Source organism: Neofelis nebulosa, chromosome 16 (genome assembly GCF_028018385.1).
Source record: "Neofelis nebulosa isolate mNeoNeb1 chromosome 16, mNeoNeb1.pri, whole genome shotgun sequence".
Taxonomy (NCBI): domain Eukaryota; kingdom Metazoa; phylum Chordata; class Mammalia; order Carnivora; family Felidae; genus Neofelis; species Neofelis nebulosa.
Genome location: NC_080797.1, coordinates 56,110,822 through 56,127,824, shown reverse-complemented (window position 1 = coordinate 56,127,824; position 17,003 = coordinate 56,110,822). Strand labels below are relative to the sequence as shown.

The 17,003-nt window shown below is 38.1% G+C and overlaps 1 protein-coding gene across 4 annotated transcripts in view; it reads left to right on the top strand.

Moving 5' to 3' along the window:
- The window catches only part of AP2B1 (adaptor related protein complex 2 subunit beta 1), a 125,283-nt gene that overhangs the window by 81,611 nt on the left and 26,669 nt on the right, over window positions 1–17,003 (top strand). For all 4 annotated transcript variants that reach the window (XM_058704307.1, XM_058704305.1, XM_058704306.1 and 1 more), the window contains 2 exons: window positions 2,191–2,336; window positions 8,185–8,314. In XM_058704307.1, the coding sequence (XP_058560290.1) occupies window positions 2,191–2,336; window positions 8,185–8,314 (276 nt within the window). The remainder of the gene's footprint in view (window positions 1–2,190; window positions 2,337–8,184; window positions 8,315–17,003) is intronic.

Here is a 17,003-nt window from a genome sequence, read left to right as displayed (position 1 = left end):
CAGGGTCAGGGAGGGTAGAATACACTAGAGGGGTACATATACACTAGAGGGGTAATGTTTTTACTTGTCATCCTTTCCATTCCCTGTTTCAGTTGGTATTACAGATGGATTCTACTACACTGTTGCTCACATGCAGCCTTCCTGGGTTTTAGTGTACCTTTTTAGAGTGCTGATTTGGGTTTCTGTCATTGGTGCTTTTCTAGTCTCAGCCTTGCTTAATGTCATGCTCAGACTGAAATTCAAAAAGGGAAACTCACTGTAAGTGAAGCTTACTTCACCCTTTGGTGAAGTACCATCCAGCTAGGCTCAGTCTCTTGTAATTGCCTTTCTGAGGGACAACCTGCCTGTCTGTTTCCTAAATTCTCTACCTGCTCACCTGACTCGTGGAGGATCCCTGCTACAGAAATATAGACCAGTTGTCCATTCCAGGGGTCATAACTTGATCTACGCAGCAGCTGAAGAGAGAAGCCAAAAATAGGATTTAAAACTGAACCGTAATATTTTGGCACAATACAGTAGCTTTGTTGTGAGGTTTCTGTGTTGGATATTATCCCATAGACTTTTCATTGTTGATTAAAAGATTATCTAATGCATTTTTTTTACTAACATCAAAGTAATACATACAAATGACAAATGTAAATAATGCGGAAATAACAGATGGAAAATTAAGTCTTTCTGCCCCCACTTTCTCATAGATAGCCCCTATTAACTTTTGTGTGTTCTATAAGAACATATACCTATGTCTGTGTCCTTTAACTACTAATGTCAATGGAATATACTGTTTTCCATCTTGTTTTTTCCCTGCTGTATTCTTTTGAATGTCTGTATCCACTGTATTGATGTACCACAACTTACTTAATCATTCCCCTGTTGATGGACATACAGGTTATTCCCTTAGTCCTACCACACTCCTCCCTCTTTCTTTGTCATTATAGCACTGCAGCAAACATCTTTGTGTATGTATAGTGTGGTATATATATAAATATTAAAATAGACATTCTCTGGGGCGCCTGGTTGGCTCAGTCAATTGAGCATCTGACTCTTGATTTCAGCTTAGGTCGTGATCTCACGGTTTGTGGGGGTGAGCCCTGTCCAGCTCTGTTTTGACAGTGGAGCTTGCTTAGGATTCTCTCTCGCCCTCTCTCTCTCTCTCTCTCTCTCTGCCCCACCCCACTTGCACTCTCTCCCTCTCTCTCAAAAAATAAATAAACATTAAAAAATAAAATAAGTATTCTCAACTTACCTTCTAAAAGGAGACTTCAAATTACATTCCCAGCAGCACAATGCAAAGTGCCAGGTTGTTTATATTCTCCATTAAGGGTTATTGACTTTTAGGATTTTTGACCCTCTGATAGATGAAAAATATCTTATGGTTGTTTTGTTTTATTTTCTTCTTCTTTATTTCTTTAGTGTGGCTGAATATGTTCCCAAGTTTATTCACTACCCACTGATGCTTTGGTATTTAATCTTTGGTGGTCAGAACAATTCATGAATTTTCTGATTTTTTTTTTTTTTTTCTTAATTAACTCTTACAGTCCAGGGGTTTCTGGGGCCAGGGGTGGGTTATGGATGAATTATATAGAAAGGATAGACATTCAAATTATTTAAACAACATCTAAGTACTATTTACCAGAAGCTATAGCAAGAGTTAAAAATCTACGTAAGACATGGTCTTTGTCCTTAAGATTACTGATAATAGTTTTGGTGATGATTAAAAGAAAAGTCTTCAAAGATACAGACATACTATTTTCATTAGTAGATTCAGTTTCTTCACTTTTAAGCCTGTTACCAAAAGTGCCAATAAAAAAAACCAAACACATTATACTCATTGGAGTTTTTCTTTTCCTTGTCTATGGAGTTGGTAGCAGTACTGAAGCAGTAAAATGACCAAGTTGAACAGAAATGGAGAAGTAGCCAGGGTTACTCATACTGTGTGTGTGTGTGTGTGTGTGTGTGTGTGTGTGTGTGTGTGTGTGTGTGTTTGGTTTGGTTCTTTAATTGAGGATGATCTCAAAATTCAGAAAATATGACATTATCCGGAGCCTTTTGGATCTAACTTGATATTTATGGTATAAAAATCACCATAATTTCCTAAAGAAGCGAAATCTTAATTTAATCTTTATATATTCAAAACAAAGAGCATGAAGATAAATCTTGTGTGGTTCCATTGAGCTTTATACTGTCTTTTAGGTCTGGCTGCCTGCAGTAAAAGCTAAAGGGTTGGAGATTTCTGGAACATTTACTCACCGCCAAGGACACATCTATATGGAAATGAACTTCACCAACAAAGCTCTGCAGCATATGACAGATTTTGCAATCCAGTTTAACAAGAATAGGTAAGAAGTCTGAGTCCTTGGCTCAATCACTAAACAGCATTGTGCCTTATGTCCAACAAGAGAATGTTCCGTTTAACAATACGTTAGATATGCATGTCAGAAGGGCGCCTGGGTGGCTCAGTTGGTTAAGCAGCTGACTGCCAGCTCAGGTCATGATCTCGTGGTTCATGGGTTCAAGCCCCACATCAGGCTTTGTGCTGACAGCTTGGAGCCTGGAGCCTGCTTTGGATTCTATATCTCGCTCTTTTTGCCCCTTCCCTGCTCGTACTCTGTCTCTGTCTCTCTCTCTCTCTCTCTCTCTCAAAAATAAATAAACATTAAAAAACCAACTCTCATGTAGGCAAATGTTGAGTGTAGAGTGAGTGCTGGCTCTTGTGTGTCTGTTCACTTGTCAGCTTCAACTCTGGAAGCCCTGAGGAATTTTCTTGAGAAATTTATTCATATGGAATAAGGAAATCAGAACTTACTGTCTTCTTAAAGGATTCTAGGACTAGAATGTTTTTAATAAACCATTTACCAAAAAAAAAAAAAAAAAAAAAATTCTAATTGAAATCCATTTATTCATTCAACAAATAATTGTTAAGCATCTATGTGCCAGACATTCCTAGGTGCTGGTGCTAAAGTAGTGAACAAAACAAATGTCTGTCCAAATCCCACATTTTGGTGGGAAAAATGAACATACTTTGATTTATGTAAGATATTTGAAAGATAATAAACCTGTTAGCTGAATATATAGGCTGACAATCTGCTTTGCCTTAATAAGGAAGAGAACATGAAAATGTAAAATATTGATGTCCTGTAGTTCTGAAACATCACTGTTCATTATTAAATATTGTGGTTCAGGAAACTGCCTGCTAGACTTTGATGGCAGATTCATAAATACAAGATATTCAAACTTGTTTCTAACAAAGTAGTAATTGGACCCCATAAAGCAGATTTAATAAAATTTGTTGATGGCAGCTTGCATCGGCGACTGTCTTATTTACTTCTAAGCATTTGGAAATAACTTCTATACCCTAGATTTGAAAGTTGGCACATTAGAAATCACTTAAGTGTCTAGAGAGAAAACTTTCTCAGGTTAGTTCTGTTTCCAGCTATTTTCAGGGAGCTGGCCAGGTTAAAAGCCAAGGCTGATGGACAGATCTGTTGTAATAATGGCAGTCTGCATAGCCTATCTTCATACTCATATCTATTTGTGTTTGCTTTTTTTTTAAGTCTGATATTGAGAAAATCTTATATCTTTGTTGATGGCTCTGCTTCTTTTTTTTTAATAAAATTCCGTTAGTCCCTGTTTTCTGTGAAGATAGTCTCTTGATTTCCTACTGTAACTTATATCTATTCTGCCCCCCACATTGCCTAATGTCAATAGTACTATCTCTCTTTGGATTTACTTTTGTACCTGAAGTATACTTAAAATTCTACTACTTGATTTGTCATCTTTGAAGTCCATTTATGACAGATGAGAGTTGAGGCCAAGAGTTTATTTTTCTTTTTTCTACACACTTACCCCTCTCCCCCCACCCTTTTTTTTTTGTTTTAACCTTTATCCCCATCTTTGTTTTGGCTTGGATTTGTGCTTACTGCCAGTCCTTTTATTTAAGTTGTCCTTTCTTGAAGACATGTCCTTTCTTGAGGTATGTTCCTCAAAGGGGGCTCATGTAAACAGCAGTCCTGTGAATTAGACAGTCTTTTGTGGTTAAAACTATGACCTTTATCCTTGAAAGTCCTTGACTCAAATTCTTTGTTTCACTCCCTTGTCTTTTGTCATTGAATATTCCTGTGGAAAAGTCTATGGCCAGCCTCATTTTTCCCCATGTTAGTGTGTAAGTGATGACATCATTTTGCCTGGCTGCCCAAAATTTTGAGGTCCAATAATTTTATTAGGATATTCCCAATATTAACCAATCTTTGTCAGTTTTTCCTGGAATAAGGTGTGCCTATTCCATGTGTACATCCAAGTCCTTTACTTCAAGAAAATTTTTAGGGTTATATGTTTAAATTTTTATACTGTTCCATTGTTTAGATTTTCCTTTTTGGAGAACTATGTTTTTATTAACTCTTTTTTGTCTATCTTTTATAAATGCTTTTTTCCTAATTTTTTCTTCTGTATAAATATATATATATATATATATATATATATATATATATATTTCATGACTTTTTTTTATTCATAACCCGAACGCTATTATCGTACCAAAATTTTCTTTATATCATTAAATTCTTTAATATTATTAAACATCCAATCAGTGGGTTTTTATGGTGGTGTAATGTTCTTGCACAGTTTGCTTTGTCTGAACAGGGTTCCTAATAAGGTCCCCATACATGCCAATTGGTTGATTGTGTCTTGTCTCTCCAGACCTATAGGTTTCTCTTCTCTCTTTTTTTCTTGAATCTATTTGTAGAAGAAATTACATATTTTTATTTGTGGAGTTTTCCACAATCTAGGTTTTGCTGATACATCTGTAAATTGGAGGCAGATATATAGGCTTGATCAGATTTAGACTTGATCTTCTGGCAAGATTGCTACATGGATGGCGGTGATTTTATTCTCTATGTCTCTTACTGTGTTTACCATCGTGTCTCTTGTTCTTTGTAACTCTCCCTAGCACTGTAATTGTATTTTTTTCTGTAATTTTTTATAAGTGATGAAGTCGTCTCCATCTTTTCTTTTGCTTAGCATAATGCTTTGTGGTGTATCAGTAGTCTGTCCATTTTATTGCTGAGTGGTATCCATTGAGGAGTGTACCACAATTTGTTTACCTTTTACCAGTTGGTGGAATTTAGGGTTGTTTCCAGTTTTATATTTTATGATTAAGGTTGCTTTGACTATTTCATATACAAGACTTTGGTGGATGTATGTTTTCAGTTTTCCTGGGGAATTACCTAGCAGTGGTATTGCAGGGTCATATGGTAAGTGTGAGAATTTTAGCTATTCTATATCCTTACCAATTTTAGCCATTCTTACGGATTTATAGTAACTTGCATATAATTTATTTCTCATTTTAATTTTCATTCCCCTGGCCCCATCGATTGAGTGTCTGACTCTTGATCTCAGTTCAGGTCTTGAGCGTATTGACCATTCTTATCTTCTTTAGTGAAATATCTGCTCAGATCTTTCTTTTTTAGTTGTTTTATTATCAAGTAGTATAAGTCTTTGTATATTCTAGATACAAGTCCTTTATCAGATATATGTCTTGCATATACTTTTTGTGGCTTTATTTTCTTAACTGTCTTTCAAAAAGCAAAAGTTTTTTATTGCTTATACTTTTTGTGTTTTTAAGAAATCTTTGTCTGATCCATGGTTACAAAGGTGGTTTCTTTCTGTGTTTTTTTTTTTCATAGAAATGTTCTAGATTTAGCTTCTACATTAACTTCTGTTATCCATTTTGAGATAATTTTTAATGGTGTAAAAGTAAGAGTCAAAGTAAACTTTGTTTTCCATAATAACCCTTGAAATCAGATACTATAAACTGTCTTTGTTCTTTTTCAAAACTGTTTTGGCTATTCTAGGTCCTTTGCCTGCTGGGATTTTGATTGAGAGTGCAGTAAATATGCAGATCAGTTTGGCAGAGAATTGACTTCAAACAGTATTGAGTTCTAATCCATCAGCTTGCTTTATGTATTTACTTAGATCGTCTTTAATGTCTGTCTGCACTGTTTATAATTTCTCATGTATACCTCTTGCACATCTGTTGTCAGATTTAAGTATTTCATGGTTTTGATGTCGTAAATAGCATTCTTTTCATCTTAATATTTGTTTCTTACTGGTATATAGAAGTAGAATTGATTTTTGTATATTGAAGTCATATCTTGCAACTTTGTTACACTTTTTTTTATTCTTTTCTGAGTTTTATTGACTCTCCTTTACCTTCTCCTGCTGTCTGGCCATCTCTTCCCCAGGTGCTTCCTTCACTGTTGTGCCCTCCTTTGGTAGCTGCAGTTGCTTTATTAAGTCTGTTTTCCCCTTAACTTCCTGTATAAATGTTTCATAATTTCCATTGTTTTTACGGCAAATCATTTTCAAGTATGTTTTGTTTGTCAATAAGGAAGTTTGTACTGCTGTTTTTCCACTTTTATGTAATAGTGTCTTTGAATGTGTGCTGTGCTTACACCATTTTGATACTCCTTTTTTAATGAGTTGGAACTTGTAAGACTAGCTTAGCAGGAGACTCCTGTAGATGAGGAAGATAAGCCAGGGTCATTTTTTAGGCTTTGCTGCTCAGAGACTCTCCCTCTTTACTGCTGTGTGGCTACAACTCCTTTACCTCTCAGAACCTGACTTTATTAAAGTATACTTTTTATTTCAATCCTGAGCTCTACAGATTTCCTTATTGGTCTCTACCTCTGTCTTCTAAGGTATCTGTTTCCCCTTTAGAAGGTAGTGCTTTTTTTTTTTTTTTTTTTTTTATGTTTATTCATTTTTGAGGAAGAGAGCATGAGCAGGGAAGGGGGAGAGAGAGAGAAAGGGACAGAGGATCTGAAGCAGGCTCTGCCCTGACAGTAGCAAGCCCAATGGGGGACTCGAACTCACGAACCTGGAGATCATGACCTGAGCCAAAGTAGGAAGCTCAACCAGCTGAGCCACCCAAGTGCCCCTGAAGGTGTTGCTTTTTTGAGCTCTATCACCTCCAGGCCCCGCTGGGGATTTTCCACCTTCTTTCTTCATCTCACCTCTGTGTTGTTTCCTGTTTGATCTTTGGCCTACTCACAGCACTTGGCACCAGAATGGGTGGGGGGGGTCTCTTCTGAGAATGGGTATTTCCCATCAGTATGTGAGGCCTGCTACCTGCCACTAGTTGCCTCTGAACTCGTTGTGCGTTTGCACTGCACCTTTCTCTCTCTCACTGGTTCTGCTCATCTTGTGTGCTTTGGCCACACTTTAATATAATTGGGAATTTGTAGGTTTTCTCTAGCTTATAATTTTGCAGAAGATGAAGCTGTAGATTAGTAAGGAATTTTTTCCTCCTTTGTTTCTTCTATATCATTTCTAAGAAGAGCATTTAGAAGATTAGGTTGATGGCATGTTTCTATCCTGATACTGCTTTCTTGACAGAGTTTGCTGACCATGAGAGCAAGATCATAAGAGCAGAATGGCTTTTTGATCTACAAATGTTACACCAAAATGAGTGATGTGTATTCTCAGGATCACTTTATTATTACATTTTGATATTCTAAAGCATAGTTTAGGAAAAAGAGAGTGTTTCTTCTGCCATCCTGTGACTCTTGAAAGATGTTAACTATGTAAGCTCTGTATTTATTTTATATAATCTTAAGTGTTCTTTCCCCTAAGAATTATCTAAGAAAAGATATTAAAAAAAAAAAAGAGAAACAGAGACTTATTAAATCTGTCCCTCTGGTTGTGTGAAAACATAAGAAACTAACAAAGTAATTCTGTACTTATGTTTTCTCCTTCCTCAAATCCATTTCATGGGAAACAAGGGCTATATTGTAATCAGTGTTATAGGAAATTAGAATTGAGCACCTTGGTTCCTGCTATTCCTTCCATTTAATTTTTTTTTTTTTTTTTAATTATGTTTTCAAGGCATCTGGGTGGCTCAGTTGGTTAAGTGTCTGACTCTTGATTTTGTCTCAGGTCATGACCTCATAATTCATGAGATTGAGCCCCACATCAGGCTCTGTGCTGACAGCATGGAGCCTGCTTGGGATTCTCTCTGCCCCTCCCCTGCTGTCTCTCTCTCTCTCTCTCTCAAAATAAATAAATAAATAAATAAACATAAAATTAAAAATATGTTTTCTTGATATGGAGTAAAGAGCCACTGGAACCCAAAGATGTGCCTAAATCCTGCCTCCTGGTTAACCTCTGGGATTTCTTCATTCTCTTTCCTAGCTTTGGTGTCATCCCCAGCACTCCTCTGGCCATCCATACACCACTGATGCCAAACCAGAGCATTGATGTCTCCCTGCCTCTCAACACCTTGGGCCCAGTCATGAAAATGGAGCCTCTGAATAACCTCCAGGTTAGAGTTTTACTTCACTCAGGGATGAACTTGATTATCTTCCCAATTTTATTTCATTTATATATAACACAACTCCTCTCTCTTCCTTATATTAGGTTTGGTAATGGAATATTCAGGTCTGAAACAACTATGGAGAAGAGTTTTATTTTTTATTTAAAAGAAAAATGCGTCAGAGCAGTGCCTGGCTGACTCAGTCAGTAGAACATGCAACTCTTGATCTTGGGGTCATGAGTTCAAGCTCCACATTGGGCATAGAGTTTATTTTGTTTTATTTTTTTTTTAATTTTTTTTTTTTAACGTTTATTTATTTTTGAGACAGAGAGAGACAGAGCATGAATGGGGGAGGGTCAGAGAGAGGGAGACACAGAATCGGAAACAGGCTCCAGGCTCCGAGCTGTCAGCACAGAGCCCGACGCGGGGCTCGAACTCACGGACCGCGAGATCATGACCTGAGCTGAAGTCGGCCACCCAACCGACTGAGCCACCCAGGTGCCCCTGGAGTTTAAACATAAAAACAGATTTTTTTAAAAAGTCCTACATTGATATAGGAAGTTATTCATTATTTTGCTCAACAAACATTTAGAAACTTTTTAAGATCTTATTTACAAACTTTTTTTCTTAAGACTTTTGTAGTGAATTTGTCATTTATATGAGAAAAAATTTCAGTAGAGATTTATATAGAGGTTATCTTTGAGCACACAACCAAAATATAGTTATCTGGATTTAAAGACACCCCCCCCCCCATTAGCACATAACTATGCTAAGTAGCATCTTACAGAAGCTCAGAACTTTATCAGGTCTACAAGAGCCTCTCAATCTTGAAAATATTGAATTTTTTAGAATGCTTAGTACTAGCTGAGAGTTTCATTCAGTTTTCATCTGTTTTGAATTTCTCTTTGAAATATAAGCCTTCTGGAGTTCAAGAAACATGAAGGCACAGTAGTAAGCTTGTAAGCTAAAGTGTGGCAGTGTTGAAGGGTTATTAATACAGATATAAGCCCTAGGTGTTGGGGATTTGTAAATGCCCACAAGGACAAGAGAGACAGTCTTGGGCCCACCAGAGATGGGGAACTCTAGCTGATCTCTGCACAGAGCTGATACCCTGGAAGGGGAACTCCCTCAGTGAAAGGGGACTGGGAAAAGTGTTTCCACTAAGGCAGGTGATGGAAAAGTATCTCTCTGACCAGCGTTCTGGGTGCCCTCTTATGACAAATCCATGGCCCAGTATTTTGCTATACATGGCGTAATATACGGGCGTGTAGTCCAAATATAAAAGCTATTTGGTGAAGTGTTCTCCAAACCAATAAATGAATGTAACATTGGCCCAGGACTGGTGAAACCCAGGGTACCTGGAACAAGCAAATACAAAGCAATCATTTTGCAAGAGCTCTAAACTTCAGGGCCATCAGGACTCCCACCTGAAAAGAAACTGTCTATTGACAATGAGTTCACAAATTGAACCATAAAAAGAGGGAAAGGTGTACTGTGAGAGACAGAAGTCACAACAAAGCAGAGGACAAGTATTCCTCTTCCACCAAGAACTTGAAATGAATAGTCTGGATGAGACTAAAAATATAAAATATGTTGGAAATGATGAAAGAAAAATATCAACCTTCCACTTCCCAGTCAGGACAGGTGAGATAGCATTGCTCAGTGTTTCTGGAAACACCAGTGTGAGACCTACTACTGAGACACCAGCAGCAGAATTACTTGGAGTTAAAACCCATGTTCTTCTGTAATTTAAATACCAGCGCACCAAGCCTGTTCGCAGGTTCACTACCTCAGTGCCACAGTTAGTTGATGCCTCTTTCTCAGCAAAGGGTATAATGATTCAGAGCAAAGATGAGTGAGTCATGATAGAACTTGGCTCAGACTAGAAGAACAAAACAAGACTTACCGTGCAGATGGAGCTGGCTGTTACTATGACGAGAGCAGTGTGTTAAGGGGCTTTTCCAGCACAGAATCCTGAAGTAAGGAACTAACCCAAATCTCCATCTGCTCCCTTTCCATTGAAACCTAACCTCCTGTTGGCCCATAGAGCCTCCAGCATAATATTTGAGGACAGTCGGCAAGAATGCTTTACTTTAGGAGTAGGATAGGGAATTTGGGTCACAGAAACCAGGGCAAATTTTCTGCTCTTAGAACAAAAAGGAAACAATAAAGAAATGAATGTCAGTTTACTTTCCTTTTTGTATTTCCATTTTTCATTCAGTGAAATGAACATCTGGAATAACGAACCCTCATAAGAGCAGTTGATTCTTAGTCCAAATCCCTCCCTCAAAAGTGTTGATTAGGACTTATAAGTATTTGTTTTTGCAAACCTGAAGTTATAAGAAGCAAACATTTAAAAAGTTTCCATCTAAGTAGAGTATAACAAATCATCTCAGCTTTCTCTAGGAGAAAAGAAAAAAACTTACATCTGTAGTCAAGTACTTATTGTTGGAGTTTTCTCCATGGTTCTCTTCCTTCACGGATGTCATAATTATCGCTGTTTTCTCATTAATTGGCATTTCCCAGTGGAGAAGATAAGTAAAAACTTAAAAGAGAAAAACTTTTTTCCCTATGAGCAGCTCTATTTAATGTCTGCTGGTGGGAGTTGAAAGTTATGGCTAGTTTTAAGGTGGGTGGGTTTCTGTAGATTTCAGCTTCCATTCTGCCCTTGTCCCAATATAAACAAAAAGAATCCAGTATTAACTCCAACAAATTTAGATCATGAAGATCTAGGATAAAGCCAGATAAAAATTGATTGACATTTAAACATTATATTTGCATAAGTGTTTAAATTCAAGAACTCATGTAGGAAAATTAGTACTTTTCTACACTTTAGACTATAAAATCAGAAAGAAAAAATGGGGTTGGAGGAAACGAAATTTTGAATGCAGTGTGGGTTTAACTATTTTGGCTGATTTGATATCAATATATAGGACAAATAAACCCAGCTGCCAGAACTTAATGTAGCACTTAGTACAAAAACTTTTCATTGTAATGCTCATCAGACTACTTACTTACAGCCTGTCTGAAACACTATTGAAAGGTTGAAAAGACACTGTTACTGTTCCCTCCTAAAATATAAAATAGATTATACCTTAGAGACAAGAATTAAATACCTAGTAGAGGTGTGAGCCTAGAAAATGTCTCCTACTGCACTGATGTTGTTAAAACCTTCATGAATCCAACTTATAAGTATTACACAAAGTAAAGTTTAGCTTGCCTCTGCTGGGATTCTTTTGAGTTTATTTATATCATACAATTATATTCTTTGAAAAAGAGACTTGGGACGCGTGGGTGGCTCAGTCGGTTGGGCGTCCGACTTCGGCTCTGGTCATGATCTCACGGTCTGTGGGTTCAAGCCCCGCATCGGGCTCTGTGCTGACAGCTCAGAGCCTGGAGCCTGTTTCCAGTCCTGTGTCTCCCTCTCTCTCTGCCCCTCCCCCACTCTCACTTTGTCTCACTCTGTCTCTCAAAAATAAATAAATATATAAAAAAAAATAAAAAGAGAGACTTGATTCCCTCTATTTAAATGAAACCAAAACACTAGCAAATGTCTAAATGAATTATTTCTAAATGAGTCTTCTCTGACATCCTTGACCTTCATTTCATCTGTGTTAGTTGCTTAGAAACATTTTCCCAATATACTTCTTCAAACTTGACACCTGGCAGGCTACTGCTTCAAGTCAGTGTCTGCAAAAAGACAATAGACTTACAGCGTCACATGTATTCATTCTGGTCTTTGCACAGATGCTGCAGAGTTCTCACAGCTGCTTGGCTTCCCTTCCCACTGGGCTATAAACTCTTATGGGATCATTGGTAGCACCATTCTTTCAAGTTTTAATTTTGTCAGGGTTATAAAAACAGTTTAAAGAGTCAACCGGTTCTATAGTTAATTAAGAAAAACCCAGTCTCCAGCCTTCTTGCCCCGACATGACCCCCCAATTTCTCTTTCCACAGAGTCCATCCCTCTCGCCTCTTTCAGTTGATACCTTTTGCATTTACTTCTGTATGTCTGAATAACATGCTTGTATTGTGACTTCTGAATTTTTCCGTTTTAGGTGTTCCTGTACATCTTTCCCCACTCACTGACATTATCTTCATGCCAATTTCCTCTCCTTCTATTTTCCCTCCTATTCTGCTAGCTCAGAATTTGCTTTAATCAGAGCCCAGTGTTTACATTATTATTGCTGTACTTCAGAGCAGAGCTATAAAGGATAATTATTTTTCTCTCCATAAAACTTTTTGTAAGTAGTTAGTTGCATGCTTACCTGTTAATACCTGTCTCTTCTTGTTTGCTTAATTTTTAAGTTTATGTATTTTGAGAGAGCCTGTGCATGAGCAGGGGGAGGGGCAGAGAGAGAGGGGGAGAGAGAGAATCCCAAGTAGGCTCTGTGCAAAGCAGATCCCAGCGTGGGGCTTGATCCCACAAACCTTGAGATCATGACCTGAGCCAAAATCAGGAGTCAGATACTCAACTGACTGAGCCAACCAGGTGCCCCAGTTTTTTGTGTTTTTAACTATAATTCAGTCCCAACTTCCAATGAAGTCAGAGCCTTCAAACACAGTTTATCACGGGGCGCCTGGGTGGCGCAGTCGGTTAAGCATCCGACTTCAGCCAGGTCACGATCTCGCGGTCCGTGAGTTCGAGCCCCGCGTCGGGCTCTGGGCTGATGGCTCGGAGCCTGGAGCCTGTTTCCGATTCTGTGTCTCCCTCTCTCTGCCCCTCCCCCGTTCATGCTCTGTCTGTCTCTCTCTGTCCCAAAAATAAATAAAAAACGTTAAAAAAAAAAACAAAAAAACAAAAACACAGTTTATCACTTTTCACTTTATTGAGGGTCCCCTCTGGAGTTTTCTGACTTGCTCCATTCTGGACTGGTTTTCTTTTATGTGTGAAACATGGCTGTGATCCTGGGAACTCCCTTCATCACTATTCCACGGTTCATTGCCTTCACCTCTCTTCTATGTTGGGTCTCCTTACTGTATTTTTCTTTTCTTTGTTTACTCCCTCATTTTGATGGAAAACATCCTCCAGTATCTTCCGAGAATGGTACATGGAGAATAAAGGTTTTAAAGTTTCACGTGTTTTACGGTGTCTTTATACTTTTTGACAATTACTGTATAACATTCTAGGTTACAAATCACTTTCCTCCTAGTGTGATGCCATTCTAATTTTGCGCTTTTGTTTCTTATTGACAACTTATATTATTCTTTATCCGTCATGTTCTGAAAGTTAACAGTGATGTGCCTGAAGAGGTATGAGTCCCTTTTCACCCATTGTACCAGGTACTCATTGGGCTTTTTCGAAGTGGAAACTTGAGGCCCAAATTCTGGGTGGTTTTTTGTTTGTTTGTTTGTTTGTTTTTTAACTTTTATAGATCTCCCATTATTTGCTTGCCATTTAGATGTTGACCCTTCAGGGAAAATCCCTGTTTTTCCCTCCTATTTTCCATCTCTTTCTCATTTTGCTTTACTTTCTAAAAACTTTTTATGGAAAATTGTTAACATTACAAAAGTAAACGGAATAGTGTAATGATATGTATGCCATACCTGTCATTCAGTAATTATCAATCCGCGGTTAATATTGTTTCATCTATACCCCTATCCCCAGCCCTACTCCATATTATTTTGAGAAAATATCGACATAGCATTTCATTTGTAAATATTTCAGTATATAACTTTAAAAAAAAGAGTCTCTTTTTAAAAAATATAACCACAGTAACTTGTTCACATTAAAAAATTAACAAGAATTCCTTAACATCAAATACCCAGTGTTCAGGTTTCTAATTATCTCAGCACCTTAACCTTTTTGTTTTTCTCATTACTGTTTGTTTGAATCAGTAAAGTGCACATATTATGATGGCTTGATATCTCATAACTCTCTTTAATGTGTACTTATTTTGAGAGAGAGAGAGAGCAAACAGGGGAGGGGCAAAGAGTGAGGGAGACACAGAATCCGAAGCAGGCTCCAGGCTCTGAGCTGTCAGCACAGAGCCTGACACGGGGCTCAAACTTACAAGCCACGAGATCATGACTTGAGCCGAAGTTGGATGCTTAACCACCCAGTCCATCCCAAGCTACCCAGGCCCTCCTCTCATAACTCTCTTTAGCTACAGTGTTCAGTAAGGTAGCCACTAGCCACATGTGGCTTTTTAAATAGAAATAAAATTAAATAAAATAAAATTTTCATTTCCTCAGATGTATTAGCCACATTTCAAATGCACGTGTGGCTAGTGGTTACTAGGTTGGGCATTGCAAAAACAGAACTTTCCCATCTTTGCAGAAAGTTTTCTTGGTCAGTGCTGATCTGTGGGTTCCCTCTCTTTTTTTTTTATCTTTGGTTTTCAGCAGTTTAACCATTACGTACCTAAGTGTTTTCCTTATATTTATCTGGTTAGGGGTAAATTGATTGTCTTGGGTCTGTAAGTTGATTGTTTCTCCCAAATTTGCCATCATTTCTTCAAAGTTTTCCTGCCCCATTGTGTGTCTCCTCCCTCTGGCACTCCAGCTACACAAATGTTAGACCACTTAATATCGTCCCTCAGATCATTGAGGCTGTTCTTTTTATCATTTTTCTCTGTTCTTCAGATTGAATAATTCCTACTGATCTGTTTTCAAGTCTATTCACTCTTTCTTCTGTAGGCTACAATCTTCTATTACTTCATGCAGTATAATTTTCTTCTCAGATAACATACTTTTTAATTCTAGGATTTCCATTTGGTTCTTGGCTAAAATTCCCCATTTGTCCACTCAGAAGTACAACTGGAGAAGCCTGTTTCACACCATACCCTCCTTCATCCCATCTCTACCCTTTGGCCATCCCTTGGGCCTAAGGGTATGCTAACTGACCCTCAGCAAAAGTGATAGAAGTTCTCAAACAGGCCCTGGAAACAGTGTTGGGTCTGTCTGCCAGGAAATTCTGTGTGTTCTATCTGCGCATATCTCTTTGGTCCTGAGAATTCTTCTATCCATTGGTTGCAGGGAGGCCACAGGAGGATCAGAGTATGGCTTTCTAAACCAGGAGATCCAGGGCTGGACCACCAGTTTATTCATCACTGAGGGCAGCTGGAATCCTCTATGTCAGTACTTCCACATCTTTTTTCTTGGGCTGGCTTAATTCTTCCCGAAATTATCTTTGACTCTCTTGTCTAGAATATAAAGGCTTTCTGCCAGCATTCTGGAAGCTAAATTAGGAAAGATGGCTGAAGAGTCTCAGCATTCATTATGCATAAATTCGCTGAATTCATCACCCCTATTAAAGAATTAATCTTTAGTTTTTCGCAAGGGTTGAGGGCCTAAGGTAGCTTAGAATGGTGGTGGGGATCTCAGACTCCCAACAGCACCTTAAGCCTGTTTCTTTTAACACCGTCTATCCACAGTCCCCTCCATACATTTCTAGAGGTGTTGCCAGTCCTGAGCCTTTGAGAATTCTGTGGTGGTGTTGCTAATGCATGTATTTTACACTACCGAGATTTTATTGCTCCCCAGTCTTTATAATTTATACCTTTAATTTTTTTCTTTAATTATGACAGAATTTCTTCCAGGAGAAAGAAAATTTGTAATTTTCAGTCTGTTGTCTTTACCTGAAAGTCTGATAACACCTTTATAAAAATTCTTCTTTCTATAGTAGTTACAATTAGGAGCCTTGGAGGTAAACCTATATATGGTTTTTGTTATCAACCTATTGCTTTTAAACCCTACATAAGCATTGTTTGATAGCAGAATGAATACTAATTAGGGAAAATGTCTCTGGTTTTTTTTCTTTGAATGTCTCTTCTAAAACAACTTCTATTCATTTTACCCTTGGAGTGATTAGGGGAAGAGCCTAGCTCCAGAGAACACAATCTTACAGTCCTATTTATTCATATCTTTAAGATCTTTGTCAGCCAAAAGGGTTTTTTTGTTTTTTTTTTTTTTTGCGCCAGTGTATGGCCCTGAGAAAATTCTGTCCCTTGCTACTCCTACATTGCAGTTCCAGCCTGTGAGACAATCAGTTGCAGATGGTGCCTGTCCCTGATATTTCATGGCTTACATATGTCAGTTCACACTCAGAAAGCCCATAGCTGTAGCTATTGTACCAAAAAAACTGGTAAATGCTTCCAAATGGAAGACCTTTTCAGCAGCTTCCATCAAATGAAGCTAACCAGCTTGGCATTTGCTGATTTTTCTTGACTGTCGTGCAAGCCAAACAAGTTCAGTGTTAAAAAACTTCTTTGGTCTTCCAGGATCCACAGTTGAGGACTCTGCACGCTGATTGCTTTTATGGGACTACATGCTGCTTGAATAGCTGTTGAGTCCTTGAAGTGGTGGATTTTATGGGAACTATAAGAGGTTCCCAGGCCGGACAGATAGATCCAATGCTGAAAATAACCTCTGTAGACAGGACGGAACCTGAAATGTTCCATTAACAATATGTAGGTCATGGAGTCTTGGTTATGAAAGATGAAAACATTTTACTACCAAAGAGAAGAGAAAATTACTTTCTGTGATTGCTGCTTCAAATTTTTTTTCTAATCTTTACTTATTTTTGAGAGAGAGAGACAGAGTGCGAGCGGGGGAGGAACAGAGAGAGAGGAAGACACAGAATCCGAAGCAGGCTCCAGGCTCTGAGCTGTCAGCACAGAGCCCAACACGGGTGTCAAACTCACAAACCGTGAGATCATGACCTGAGCCAAAGTCGGATGCTTAACTGACTGAGTCA